At 38.3% G+C, this 15,347-nt stretch overlaps 1 protein-coding gene across 1 annotated transcript; it reads left to right on the top strand.

Annotated features, from left to right (window-relative positions):
• Positions 1–2,642: 2,642 nt before the first annotated feature.
• On the top strand, positions 2,643–3,771 carry LOC121853492 (early growth response protein 1-like). Its single transcript, XM_042347641.1, has 2 exons — positions 2,643–2,901; positions 3,176–3,771. Exons 1-2 carry the CDS (start codon positions 2,643–2,645, stop codon positions 3,769–3,771), a joined length of 855 nt encoding a protein of 284 aa, XP_042203575.1.
• Positions 3,772–15,347: the final 11,576 nt, after the last annotated feature.

Here is a 15,347-nt window from a genome sequence, read left to right as displayed (position 1 = left end):
CATAGGGATGTGATCAAGTGATCTGAAAATAAAAGAAGTGTCATCAACATACCGACGATATAGCGGGACATTCGGTTAGCCAAAACTTCTCGTGATGACAGAGGAAAGCGTTGGCCAACGTGGGATCTAAGGGTGAACTCATAGCAACACCATCACATTGTTCATAAGCTGTGTTATTAAATATAAACAAACAATCATTTACAGGCAACTTAGTCAAGATGTTTGTGTTTTCCCTGGTTCTCCTCTTCGTTATGAAACTACGCTTTCCACAACACGACTAATAAAGCATGGGATGCAGATACACGTTCTTCGTTGTGGACATAAACAAGAAATGTTTACAGGTAAGTAAAAAGTATTAAGCTGGAAATCCCCTTTACCTGCTGCTGGGGTTTCCCGTGATACACCTGTCTCCTATTGTGTCCAGAACCACAGAGAGTGGCATACCCTTAACATTTAATTCTTTATCGGTTATCTGTTTCATTTTAAATATTTTGAAACTACATAAGAACATAAGAAAATAAGGAGTCTGCAATAGGCCGGTTGGCCTGTGCATGGCAGCTCCTGTCCAGAGTTACTACCACTCTCTATCATCCATGAATCTATCTAGCCTCCTTTTGAAACTTTCCAGAGTTCCCGCACTTACTACAAAGTTGCTAAGCTTGTTCCACTCGTCCACCACCCTATTTGTGAACCAGTTTCTTCCTATCTCCCTCCTAAACCTAAACTTATCCAACTTGAATCCGTTGCTCCGAGTCCTATCCTGCTCGGATATTATAATAACTTTATCTATATCCCCTTTATTGATTCTTTTCACCCACTTAAATACTTCTATCATATCTCCCCGCACTCTTCGTCTTTCTAGGGAATGCAATTTAAGTTTCTTTAACCTATCCTGATATGGAAGGTTTCTAAGTCCCGGAATCATTTTTGTCATTCTTCGCTGCACCGACTCTAGTGAATTTATATCCATTCTATAATAGGGGCACCAGAACTGGACCGCATAATCGAGGTGCGGCCTGACTAGCGCAAGATATAGTTGCAATAAGACCACTGCACTCTTGTTACTTACCTTTCTAGATATAAAACCCAATACTCTGTTTGCCTTATTTCGAACATTAACGCACTGTTTTCTAGGCCGTAGGTCCGGGCTTACAAGTACCCCTAGGTCTCTTTCACAAGTCGACTTCTCTAGGTTGATGTTGTTAAGGCTGTATACATTATAAGTATTTGTTCTTCCAATATTAAGTACGCTGCACTTACTGGTGTTGAATTTCATTTGCCATTTTTCAGACCACCCCTGCAGTTTATTTAGATCCTCCTGTAATGTATTTGCATCCTGCCCTGAATTAATTTGCCGCCCTATTTTGGTGTCATCCGCAAACTTGCTTATGTCACTGCTGATCCCAGTATCTAAATCGTTTATGTAGATTATGAACAAGAGTGGGCCTAGTACTGACCCCTGGGGAACCCCACTGGTTACACGGCCCCACTCAGATTTAACACCATCTACGCTGACCCTCTGCGTTCTATCGGTGAGCCATGATTTTATCCAATTTAAAACTTTCCCCTCGATACCAAGAGCCTTAACTTTTCTCAGAAGCCTCTGATGCGGTACTCTGTCAAATGCTTTGCTAAAGTCTAAGTAAATAACATCGTAATTTTCGTCATTATCTACTACCTCGAAGACTTTCCTAAAAAACGTTAGCAGATTTGTTAGACAAATACTAGTTTATTTATTTCTGTAACTGATAAACACACTATAATCTTTCTCACTGAAACGATAAACAAGTCATAAATCTTATAACAACAACTCTTGATATAAATATAAGGTTGATGAAAGTCAGTGGTAATGTTCCCTTGTCCATCTGTTCCCCGGTTTTGTCATTGTCCCCGTGTTGTCAGTTTCCCAGCGTGGTCAGTATCCTAGTGTTGTTATTGTTGTAGTGTTATTACTGTTCTATTATTGTCAGGGTCCCAGTGTTGTCAGTATCCCAGTGTTGTTATTGTTGTAGTGTTATTACTGTTCTATTATTGTCAGGGTCCCAGTGTTGTCGGTTGTACCAGTGTTTTTAGTGTTCCAGTGTTGTCAGTATCCCAGTGGGGTTAGTGTGGCCCGGTGTTGTCAGTGACCCACTAATTGTTAATTTCTTATCATTCGCAAATTTATATTGTCAGTTAAAGTTCAATTTAGATCAGTGAATACAAGAGAATATGAATCTTACAAAATGACGAGGTATTAGTGGGATGAGAAGTTGGTGGTCATAACTAAGGGAGAACAAATTGTCACCATTCGAGAGAAGAAAAAAAGTTAATGAAAGGTAGTAAGAAAGATATTCATAAATTGTTCAAAAAAGTTCTTTCCAATGGTAACTTTTTGTAGATAATTAGATAACTGTTGTGAATAAAATAGTTTTTTAGCACTTTTAACATGAGTGAACTTCTGTGCACTGGTGTTTGTGTGTGCTTGTCTCTCTCTCTCATATATTAAAATAAACGTTCATCCTCCAGGTACAGTGGCAGCAAACAGTCTATTCCAGACCACGAAAGAAATTGTTCGCGGGTTCCCAGATTACGGTGTTGGAGGCCACCAACACTCCACCAGAAGTCCACCTGTTCACTCATCTACCAGGCCAGCTGGCCACATGTCCGCTGAGTCCGACAATAACCTTGGTGGCTATAATGCCTTAAGAGCGTCTATTTACAGTACAAGTCAGCCTGGCCACCCCGATCCTTCAAACGCTCAGGGCTACACCATGGGCCAAGTTGGACACCTTGAACCTTCCAACAGTAGTACCGTTGGAGGTGAGAGCCTACTGGCGTCCTCGTGGAAGTTTCTTAAATGTTCACAAGAAGACTTCAATCCACAAGCTTTTGCTGCTGTTCTTGATGTTAAGTACTGGAGTTAGTTCTGAAGATCGCATGTCGCATTTCTTGTCGGTAAACTCTACAATAACTGTTTATCTACTTCTGTAAGTAGTAAATGCTCTCATTTATCTACTGAGGAACGATGAAAATGACATATATCTTATAACAACAAATATCAATGTGAGTGTAAAGTTGATGAAAGTTTTAAAGAATAGTGAGAATAAGCCTGACTATATTTTACTCTTTTATATATTTTTATATTTTTTGCGCCTTTTTGTGTCATGTTGGTTAATTATATTTGATCCTCCAGTTACATTGGCAGCCAACAGTCCATCACAGACAAGCAAAGAAAATGTTAGCGGGTTCCCAGATTACGGTGCTGGAGGCTACCAACCCTCCACTACAGTTCCACCTGTCCACTCTTCTAACAGCCACATGTCCGCTGAGTACAACATTAACCCTAGTGGCTGTGACGCCTCCCTTACAGCTTCTGTGTGCACCGTTAGCCATGCTAGCCAACCAGACTCTTCCAACACTTCTTTCCCTCTCCCACCTTCCTCTCGTCAACCTACACTCCCACCTCTGTACATTCTACCTTCTACCACTTCTACATCCGGCAATTATTTCATCATGCAAATGACAGATGGCAGCCAGGCGTGTCAAATGGTTCCCATGAGTCTCGCCCATAGTCAGCTAAACCGCCCACCTGCATCACAGACATTCAATCCAAAGTTCAAATCCATTTGTCCAGAGTGTGGCATTACAGCGACAACAAAGGGGCATCTCAAGAGACATCTGAAGTGCCATGGTTCAAATAAACGTTACAAATGTCAAATGTGTAGCTGTGCTTTTAGTCGAGCTGATTACCTCAAACGCCACGTTGCAGCTGCACATCCGAAAGACTAGCATAGAAATAAAAATGGTAAGGGTGGAGAAAATACGTAATGACAATGTCTCTCGTGATACCAGCATTCACCCAGTCAGTGTATGTCGCGTGTGGTTTTAGCATGCAAGGTATATTGTCTTGTTTATTGTTGTACTTTAGGTGATTATTGTACAAGATGATAAGAGTGGTGGCATGTTCCTTACAGTGTTGACATGAACGATATACAGATTTACAATCACCAAAGATTCAGTAACATCAAGTCAATTATTCGTGATAAAACGTTATATGTGTGTTGATATTCTTAGATCTATTTTAGCTTTCTGATCATACATAATTATAAATACATTTGTATTAATGTTAAGTGATGACGTTGTATACAAGCATACATATACTGTATATATGTAACCGGTCGGAATTTACTGGACTTGGGGTTTATTAAAGATTATAAGATGGTAATGGCAGTGGAAGCGCCCCTTTGAGAAAAATCCCGAACCAGCACAAGAACACTTAAATCTACTAAACAAAATGAATTGTCCGTGACCCGCGGAAGGATAGCGTCTGTGACTGGGATGAATGAGACACACTGCAAAATTTAGACATTATATTCCCTCCAACACTACAAACACAATCAAATAATGGTACACCAATATGCGCACCTCTTAACTTGAACTTAAAACACTACTCTGGGGAATAAAAGTTATACATGATATAGAAATTATTAGAAACTCAGGCAACAATAAATTTGAAGTATTAAGAAATGTTGCTTGCACACATGAAACAGGCCTTAAGGGCTTTCACAAAATAATATCAGTCACTTAGGAAATGGTATTAAAAAATAAGAAATTAAATACTCTACCATGAATAGGCCTTAAGGGCTTTCAACAAAATAATATCAGTCACTGAGGAAATGATAATAAAAAATAAGAAATTAAATACTCTACAATGAATAGGCCTTAAGGGCTTTTAACAAAATAATATGTCACTGAGGAAATGGTAATAAAAAATAAGAAATTAAATACTCTACAATGAATAGGCCTTAAGGGCTTTCAACAAAATAATATCAGTCACTGAGGAAATGGTAATAAAAAATAAGAAATTAAATACCCTACAATGAATAGGCCTTAAGGGCACTCAAAAAAAATTATATCACCCCAACAGATGCACACTTCCTAACCTAACTTAACCACTACTCTGGGGAACAAGGTTATACCTGAGATCAGAATTATGAAGAACAATCAGATGCATTAAAAGAATCAAATCACAGTATCACTCTGGTTCCACTTAATGACACAAACATCCAAAAAACAATATTATCAAAATTATTTAAGAAATATTAAACTACACACGTCAAGATAATATCAGTAACTGAGAAATGGTATTAACTACCCCCAAATATATTCACTATTATTAATATGTTACTGGGTCCACCAATACTCGTGAACCATGCTCCACCCAACTCAACATACACCCGTAATAAGGGAGATAAAATGTTCCTCTAGGTATCTCCTAGAGTCCTAGACTCATGGTCTCAGTGTGTGACCATTAATTTACTCAGATAGCCTCAGTGTACTCCCAGTGCGTCCATAAAGCGGAAGGGAGTGAGCCAATCAGACCTTGTACAGTTGAGAGAAGCTTTAGCTTCCCGTTAGCAAGAGGGTTTCACTAAGCTGCTCGAGACATGTGGTGTTGTGAGCCGAGGTAGAGGAGAGCTGCTGACCCAACGATCGTCCCGTCGTCAGCTGGGCACCCAGACGGCTAGATTCCCTCAAGAGATCCTTTGATACCCCGCTAAACAGTGACAGGCCTACACTGATCGGTCCAATGGCGACAATCGCCACCCTCAATCATCAACGGCAGTCTCAAACGGCAGTCAATCTCTCCCAGTCGAACTCAAGTCAACTCAGGTCAACTCCGGTCAAGTGGGTTCTGACGGAAACCCTGAAATGAACTCACTGTTAGCTCTAGTTTACTTTATCACTGCCCTATCTAAACCCTGTCTGAGATCGAATGAGACTTACTTGTTATACTGCAATAGCGCAGCACAGGTGACTAGGCCACGTGACTATTTCTGTGACGGACGCGCAGGGACGTCTTGTTTTGTCTGAATGCTCCCCGTGACTGAGGCCCAGCCAGCGTCGCGTCTCCTCTCAAGGCGTTAGCTTAGGCCTACGTGACATATTTTCCGCCTAACTAATAACTCCTTGGGACACCCGTAACATTATTCCGACTGATAAACGATCTATAATAATTTCAAATTCAATAATAGTCCCTTAACTTCATGAATCGCATCATTATTAATTCGGCAAATTACATTTAATATCATATAGGCCTAGTTCCACAAACTCTCGCTATGTGCAGGGAGCGCTCTCTTCCCTCCGACGACCTTGAACGCTCAGTATCGCCAATGGCGGGGCATTCGAAATTACTCTGAAATTTCTGAATATACATATATATATATATATATATATATATATATATATATATATATATATATATATATATATATATATATATATATATATATATATATATATATATATATATATATATATATATATAATTTGTCTAGACATTTTATTGTTTTACATGATAAACTTTGTAGAATTAATATCAATCTTAATTTACTTTGTAGTTAAAAATGTGACGAATTGTATATTGTATTTGAAGGTATAAATGAAATTATGTTTACGAGGTGTTTGTGTTCCTTAGTATGAGATGTGTGTTAGGGAGAGTCTGTGTTGGGTCTCATTGTTGCAGCTCCTCAGGATGGTGGATGAGAGAACATACATAAGAAAATAAGGAGTCTGCAATTGGCCGGATGGCCTGTGCATGGCAGCTCCTGTCGAGAGTTACTACCACTCTCTATCATCCATGAATCTATCTAGCCTCCTTTTGAAACTTTCCAGAGTTCCCGCACTTACTACAAAGTTGCTAAGCTTGTTCCACTCGTCCACCACCCTATTTGTGAACCAGTTTCTTCCTATCTCCCTCCTAAACCTAAACTTATCCAACTTGAATCCGTTGCTCCGAGTCCTATCCTGCTCGGATATTATAAGAACTTTATCTATATCCCCTTTATTGATTCCTTTCACCCACTTAAATACTTCTATCATATCTCCCCGCACACTTCATCTTTCTAGGGAATGCAAGTTAAGTTTCTTTAACCTATCCTGATATGGAAGGTTTCTAAGTCCCGGAATCATTTTTGTCATTCTTCGCTGCACCGACTCTAGTGAATTTATATTCATTCTATAGGGGGCACCAGAACTGAACCACATAATTGAGGTGCGGCTTGACTAGCGCAAGATACAGTTGCAATAAGACCTCTGCACTCTTGTTACTTACACTTCTAGATATAAAACCCAATACTCTGTTATACGGCGAGGCAACTGAAATATAATACAAATATGACTGATACTTTTAAATTAACTCGGCTACAGTACTTTATACCTGATGACAACAGGAATTAAACATTGTAGACATGTTAAAGGAGATCTAAAATGAAGGATACAGAACACAAGGTCCAACAAAATATACGAACCAGAGATGGGGAGGGACTATAAGAAGCAAAGAAAATAACATCGTATTTGAGGAGGAAGTAAATAATGTGGGTAGAGAATGTTAAGTAACTGTACAACGATAATGAGGGAGTTGAGGTAAGAAACGAAAGGAAATAAAACAGTATAAGTGAAACACTGATGAAAGAGGAATAATATCTGAACTTGTATGGAGAAACTGAGATGGAAAATTCCACCTAGCCACAGATATTCGGAGAGCGGTTTATAATGGTGTAAGATAACTCTTAAAGGGGGCAGGTATTGCGCTTACCTGACCTCACCGGGAACACTAATCACCAAAAGTATTATAAACTTTGTCAGGTAGACACTCTTTGTTGTCATGTCCAGCAACTACGTCCTAATGGCAAAGTGTGCTGCTCCCCAAATTTATATTACTGTAAACATTACAGTAACTCCAAATTCAATTTTCAGTAAATTCGTAGAGCCAGATTTGATTAAAGACACTGAATGTGACTGTCATTTGGATGTTCGAATCACAAAAATAAGCTAAAAAAATTCTTGCGTTTTCCAAGCTGTGGACATTGATAATGTTTGAATTGTTATTTACTTCGACTTTAGCAAGGATTGTGAAGGATCCCGAAACAGATTAATTAAACGCTGGTACACGGCGAAAATTGATGGCGATGTTGGGTAATATTTAAAGAAAGGCATAAATATGCTTTTAGAATTGACCAAAAACTGGGAAATGCTGTTTGATACATTATTTTGTCGGCTATAAGTGTTGGGTAAGAGTTAGTGTCAAGATACACACAAAACCAAAAACATAACAGCACGTCAAAATCACTCATGTGCCATACACTGGAGCTGTATGTAATGTGATTTATTATATATTTTCGGGTGATTTGTATATTCCATTCATAAATTGCTTAGAAAAAAAATATATATATATATATATATATATAATATATGTGTATATATATATATATATATACTGTATATATATATATATATATATATATATATATATATATATATATATATATATATATATATATATATATATATATATATATATATATATATATATATATATATATATATATATATATATATATATATATATATATATATATATATATATATATATATATATATATATATATATATATATATACAAGTAAATCACTGTGAGTGCGCGTGATCTGGGTATATGCTGATAACCACAAGGAAAGAAGAAAACTTTGAGCGTTTATAACTGCATATGCAGAATCACTGCCTGATATATATATATATATTGATAAAATCACACAGGGAAAAGGGAAACAATGGTGCTCCATTGTTTCCCTTTTCCCCTGTGTGATTTTATCAAGATTTATATTATCCACGTTTTCATTGTGAATCTACATGAAATATATATATATATATATATATATATATATATATATATATATATATATATATATATATATATATATATATACACTATATATATATATATATATATATATATATATATATATATATATATATATATATATATATATATATATATATATATATATATATATATATATATATATATATATATATATATATATATATAGACGCCTGAGGTTGAGCTGGTAAGGAGACTGTGTCGTGGAGGAGGAGCTTTAGTAATAGAAATTAAATTGTGCTGACTTTACCTGACCCAAGGAGGTAAGGCTCTACATGAGTGGCTGAAGGTCAAGGAGGGATCACATCTGACGTCGAGGAAGGATAAACTGAGGACTTCTTACCTGTTTCTGTGTTGACTAACGGAACCTCGACTCGCTCGCGTGTGTTAAATTTAGGGATACATTATAATTACCTTATAATGATCTTGGAGGTAAACTTCACCATGATTTATTCTCCTACCTATAGCCTTCCTTTATCCAATAATAATCTTTAAATAATTATTTATCCATTTGGGGTCAATGTTATTTGATCCGAGTTTTCTGTGTGGTATATTCTGTCTCTGTGCATTAAGTAACTGAGCTGGTCATCCTCAACCGTCATATATTGTGAGGTTATCGTTGTCAGGTCACCATGTAAAGTGAGGTCGCCCTCTTTGGGTATATTGTGTGACGTCATGTAATTCACCCCCAAACGTAATACCCCTCCTCTCAGTTGCCTTTTTGACCTATCAAAGTTTGCCCTTCTGAAATTTGGAACTTTGCTGGAATTTTCATTGTTGGTGACCATTTTGCTGAATCTTCGTAGTTTTATGAGTTGTGATTGGGCAAGCCTTTTACGTTGTGTTGTGTGTTTTGCTATGCCTGTTATTGTTATTGTGAGTCCCGTTATTTTGCCTTCTTTGGAGTATTGTATATGTTAGTTGGTGTATGTGATTGGTGCCGAGTTTGTTTTGGTAATGTGAATGATCTTTAGTTTCTGCGCATTAGTTTGAATTTTTAACTTTTTTCGTAATTGTTTATTTGCTCGATGACATGAGCTGTTTTTCGTGTCATCATCTGTTTGGCCTTGACTAAATGTCGGATGATTTGGGTGACTTCCCTGTGGTTCTTCCCTGTACAGCTTGATGCTTGGGAAAGTTGCAAAGAAGAGGAGTAATGTTGTTGAACTTGGTTGATTATATTGTATTTGAGCCCTAAGAGCCACCAGACCTTGTTGAATGCTTTTGCTACGTCCCATGATACTTCGTTGCATTGATCTCTAATGTGCAATGCGTTGGCAATGCCTAGGATTGTATTTCTCTTCAAGTTCGAGGTGTGTTCTCAGTTAGTGGTTTGTGATTTTATCCATGGCTTTTTCCGGTGTTTCTAGAAGAGGAATTGGACTGTAGTTTGATACTTGTGTGGGGGATTTACCTCTTTTTGTATGAAGTAGCCAGAGGCGAGTGATGCATTAAAATGTTTCTGAGTTGGTGTATCATGTTGATTGGTAGATGGTGGAGTATGAGTTTGTTTATTTTACTGGTGCCTGGGGCCTTGTTCTTGAAACTGTTTATTGTTTTGTGTATTTCGTCTGTAGTGTTGTTGAGACTGTCGGACCCTAGTCCGACACGGGCCTTTACCTGTAGGCGGACCGTTTGGTGGTTCCTGCTGGAGCTCTTGGAACAGCCATACCGAATATGGGATTGGGGAGGGCGGTTGTTCTACCTGCAGATATGAAAGGATACTGCAGGTTTGCAAGTGTGAGCTGACCCTCGGTCAGTGAACGTTTACCACTAACTCCCACTCTTGGACGTGGTCAGTTTCGGAGTGGCGCGACCCCCGAACTGGGGTCCGCACTTGATGGGGGAGGATACTTCCTAAGCTATCTGGGTGGTGGGTATCGTGTGATTACCCAGAGAAGTGGTGAATGAGGTTTGTTTGGGCCTTTCGGGTTAGAGTAGCCGCTGGTGTTGTGTGTTCTTCTTGGAAGTTTTGAATTCTGTTTCGGAGACTTTGTGTGACTTTGCAGTCGAGGAGATAGCGTTCCAGTGGGTTGGCCGCTCTCTCCTGACAGTAGGTGCGTTCCCTGACATTTCCGATCGTCTGCCAGGTGCAACTTCCCCAAGCATCAAGCTGTACAGCGGAGTACCACAGGGAAGTAACCTCTCGCCAACACTACACGATATACACGTCGGACATGCCTCCTCCTACCCACGGAGAATACATAGCCTATACCGATAACGTCACCCAAATCATCCGACATTCAGACAACGCCAAACAGATGATGGCACTAAAAACAGCCCACGTCATCGAGCAAATAAACAATTATGAAAAAAGTGTCTACTTTATACATATGTGAACAAATAACACTACTATTTAACTAACATAAATTAATACACATCACACTAATGAATGCATAGCTAGCTTAACACCCCCACCCTCTTCCCAGCCTCTTTTGAGCGAGTAGACGCGTGCTGTGTATGGCCTCCGTCCAACTAATAACATGGACTCAGCTAGGTGGATAGCGCACCTGCTATTACTCGCTACTACTTTACTTCCTGTTTCTATTCTTTCCTTATCTCTTTCCTCGCCTCTCTCATAGCAAATTCATTTGCCACTTTTTTTCATTTTCATCATCATCTGAGAGAGACACAATCCGAGGCCACACCTAGACATGAAAGTCGTGTTGGAAAATTCGCCTCAGCTGAATTTACCTCAGCTCTCGTAGGATTCATACACAAGTTACCAGAGACCGTTTCACTGGGATAGGACACTGTCTGCAGTGATGCCGTATATACTGTACCAAGGCCAACCAGGTGCTACAACTGCCAGCGCTAATCAAATGTTTAACTAAAGTAAGTGATTTAGAAAAACCCACATTTATGGTTTTTATCTAATAAGACATGTGGCGTCTAAGCGAGTACCCATTTTAAACCAAATAGACCTGACTGTAAAGGTTTATTGATCGTAAGTTTATTAAAGAACTTTGCACGTGTTAATGCCTTTAAAAAAAGCAGCTGCAAAATTACCGATCTAGGCAAAATGGCCTGACAGACTGTTTTGGACTATTTTGACCGTGCATTATTTATGTAATGGAAGTAATGATATACAGTAGTATTTATGTATTATCAACCACGTATTTCTAATTAGTTAACCAACCAACCAAGCCTACCTAACCTATTCTAGTTCGTTTGTGGGGGAAACGTCATAGGGGAAAAGTGTCTTAGAATTGTCTAAGCTGTTTATTGCAAAAATAAAATTCCCAAGATTCGGTTGGTGGCAACAAATGCAATAATTCGTTTTCTAATAGTTTTCTGATTCCCAGCTCACGATACCTTAGTTATGGGTAAAATGCAAGAAAAGAGCCATAGAATAAAATCCTCTTGTTTTTGTCTGAAATTATCATTAAACACAAAAACCTATATCCATTGTGTCCTCTACTATAATTGATCCACAGCTCAGCCTCATCTGCTCCGAGTCCTATACTGGGTGGCGAGTCTTTTACACAATTACTTGAGTCAAGGTCCGCGGCTCCACGATAAACATTGAGAGCGTGACTGTTCGTATTGTTAACTTTGGGAACCGCTTCTTTAGAGGAAGAGAACGATCTCTGGCACAAGTAGCGGCTTTCTATAGGAAGAACAGTTGGTGGCTGGTCAGAACAAAACGTATCAACTGCCAGGAAACACAAGAATGCAATTGGTCTATTGGCCCATATAAGCAGCCCCGTTTACACCTAACCCCCATCGTTCGAAATATTTCTAATTTAATTATCTTTGTTATAGCACCTTTATTTAACCTCTTCCCAATTTCATCACATATTCTTACCTTCTTTAATGTTCCTTCCGATACTTTCAAGTCCGTACCTCCCTTTTGTGTTTACTACACTAATCCATAACACCTCTTTCAGGAAACTGGCCCAACGTATGTGGGCGATGGGCTGTCAGATGCTGCCTTGATGGCTGAGCTCAAGGCAAAAATCATTAAAGATCCTGTGAACAGCGACAGTATAAAGTGATTATCTCTTCAGTGTTGTATATAACTTTTGTAGGGTTCTTGTGGGAGGATTCACTCGCTACTGTATTGAGATTCTTTCGAGTCCCCTTTGATATATAGTGTCTTTACTTGTCCACCTTATGAGGTTCAGTGTAGGCTTTCATTTATCTTTTAAGACATTAGATTCAGCTAGGCTACAATGTACTATGGAGATGAATAAAAAAATACTGTATTCAAAAGATTAAATTGTATGATCAGAACATATCACTGATTATTCTTGTGGCTTTCTAAGCACCCCACAGCCTCAAGCAGCACCCCTCAGCCTCTTGACGCAATTTCCACAATGGGACAGCTGGCCAAGTTTGTCAAGAGAGGGATCTGCTACAAAAGCACCAACTTTAAAATCCTCCATTTCAAAAGACTATAAAATCAAGTCAATAGATCCTCCCATAACCGTCACACGCTTACGAAAATTAGGTTGGCCGAGTCACGACAAGACATCGGTCATATAGCCAGCATAATACTGAACAGGGAGTACACACGTTTCTAGCACGAACAAAATCCATGGATGTATTCAGCCTTAGTTGAAGATCACTCACCAGTGCAATGTTCAACTACCGATCCAAAATACGAAATTTTAAAAGTTCAAAGTTAGAAGTTTAAAATAACCCATTTATCAGTTTGAAGTTCTTCCCGGACAGACAAACCATTTTGTAATTAAAAACTTCAAATTAACAGCTTAATGCTTACTGAAAACTTTCAACGAATACTTAGTGAAATATACAAGCGAGATGTTAACTAGAAAGTCCTCTCGTGAGCAAACTAGAAAAGTTCCAGTGAAATGGTTGGTAATACTTCAGTGTGGGGTAGGTAGTTAAACATGCAGCAACAGTTTTCTTATAATTATATACAAAGAAACAAACAGCTATAAGTAAATACACACGACTTATACAAGGATATTAATGGTTCCAACTTAACGCACGCCTACATGCGTGACCACAATAGTGCTCTTATGGTGTTTTAGTGTGTAAGCTTGAGTCTCGGACCAACAGAAGTGACGTCAACAATAACTTCTCTAATAACACTAAGGCTGAGAGAGTCACTAAGATGAGGGAAAGTTCAAACTGACTTGACAATAAGTAGTAGATACGTCGACTGATGAAGCTTCAGTATTATAATCGTGTTCGTCATCCACTGATTCGAAAAAGTTAAAGTGACTCCATCACCGCCTGCGTCACGCTGTCCAAGAACCTCTCGGGACAGCTCTCCGTCCATCTTCGCCTGCTCATTGGCCAGCTCCACCAGGTGGGCCAAGAAGTGAGTATCTTGAGCGGGTGGGTGATGGACTTCCTCCTTGTCGAACGAGTAGCCCACACGAGTGTCGTGAGCTGCACCACAGTAACACACAACTATTGTGAAGGTTCAGCGAAACGTCTGACTGAAGGTACCTTGTTCACAAAACACGTAGGTGACGAGAGACTGACTGAGTGGTTGGTTGGTTATAAGGAGAGAAGATAGCACTAGCTCTGAGAGTGCAAGAAGGGTACAGTACAAGGTAAAGTTAAGAGGTTAACAGCAGGTGGGCTATCCACTGAGACTGACTGAGGTACGATACGATACGAAGTCTTTAGTTAAGAGGTGAAAGAAGATTATTAGGAGTTGAGGGAAAAGTGGTGAAACTGAAATACAGTAGGAGTAGAAAGAATCTGGGCTCAACCAGATCGCTTCATCTTTCTTATTGGTGTTTTGTCTTTGTTCTGCTCCCTTGGGTCATCAGACCTTTGTATTAATATTGGTTTATTTATATAATGCTGCTTATTATTATTATTTGTTATTGTTGGAGTTAGTGAGCCTGCCCAGGTCCTTGTGTAACTGGGAGGGTAGTCACATTTTTTATTTTTTTTATTTTATTTTTTTTTTGGAGGTGTTAGTTAAGTGTTAGTTGTGTTAGTCTAAAGGTACACTGTATGGAGAGGCCTGCCAGGTTCTTAGTGGAGCTGGTTGGTCACTCTCATCTTTATTCCTCTAGTAATGTTTTATGTAGAAATGTGTATATTGAGGCAGGAGGTGGTTCAATTACTTCTTCCTGGCTGATATAACTGAGAGGGTAATCACATTATTATTATTAGTATTATTAATATATATATATATATATATATATATATATATATATATATATATATATATATATATATATATATATATATATATATATATATATATATATATATTTTTTTTTTTTTTTTTTTTTTTTTTTTTTTTTTTTTTTTTTGAGTTAGTGAGCCCGCCCAGGTCCTTGTGTAGCTGGGAGGGTAGTCACATTTTTTTTTTTTTCTTTTTTTGCTAAGATGTTAGTTCAATGTTAAATGTTAAATGTTAAATGTTAAATATTAGTTATGTTAGTCTAAAGGTACACTGTATGGAGAGGCCTGCCAGGTTCTTGTGGAGCTGGTAGGTCACTCTCATCTTTTATTCTCTCTATTAATGTTTTATATGTATATTGGGGCAGGAGATGGTTCAATTACTTTCTTCCTGGCTGATTTAAACCAACTGTGTTCTTGGAATTCTTCGTTGTCTATATTATTTATCCAGTTTTGATATGTTTCTGTGTTATGTTCAGTCACTTTTTTCCAAATATTTACAGCTTTGTTGTGTATATCTACATTG

The sequence above is a fragment of the Homarus americanus genome, unplaced genomic scaffold (assembly GCF_018991925.1).
Source record: "Homarus americanus isolate GMGI-L3 unplaced genomic scaffold, GMGI_Hamer_2.0 scaffold4896, whole genome shotgun sequence".
In the NCBI taxonomy this organism is placed as follows: Eukaryota; Metazoa; Arthropoda; class Malacostraca; order Decapoda; family Nephropidae; genus Homarus; species Homarus americanus.
This window is presented reverse-complemented; position numbering and strand designations above follow the sequence as displayed.

What these genes read in the sequence shown, in the direction of transcription:
- LOC121853492 (XM_042347641.1), top strand. Translation starts at nt 2,643, where the DNA reads ATGTCCGCTGAGTCCGACAATAACCTTGGTGGCTATAATGCCTTAAGA. An exon ending in TCTTGATGTTAAGTACTGGA is followed by an intron (nt 2,902 to 3,175) that starts GTTAGTTCTGAA and finishes TTGATCCTCCAG; the next exon opens with TTACATTGGCAGCCAACAGT.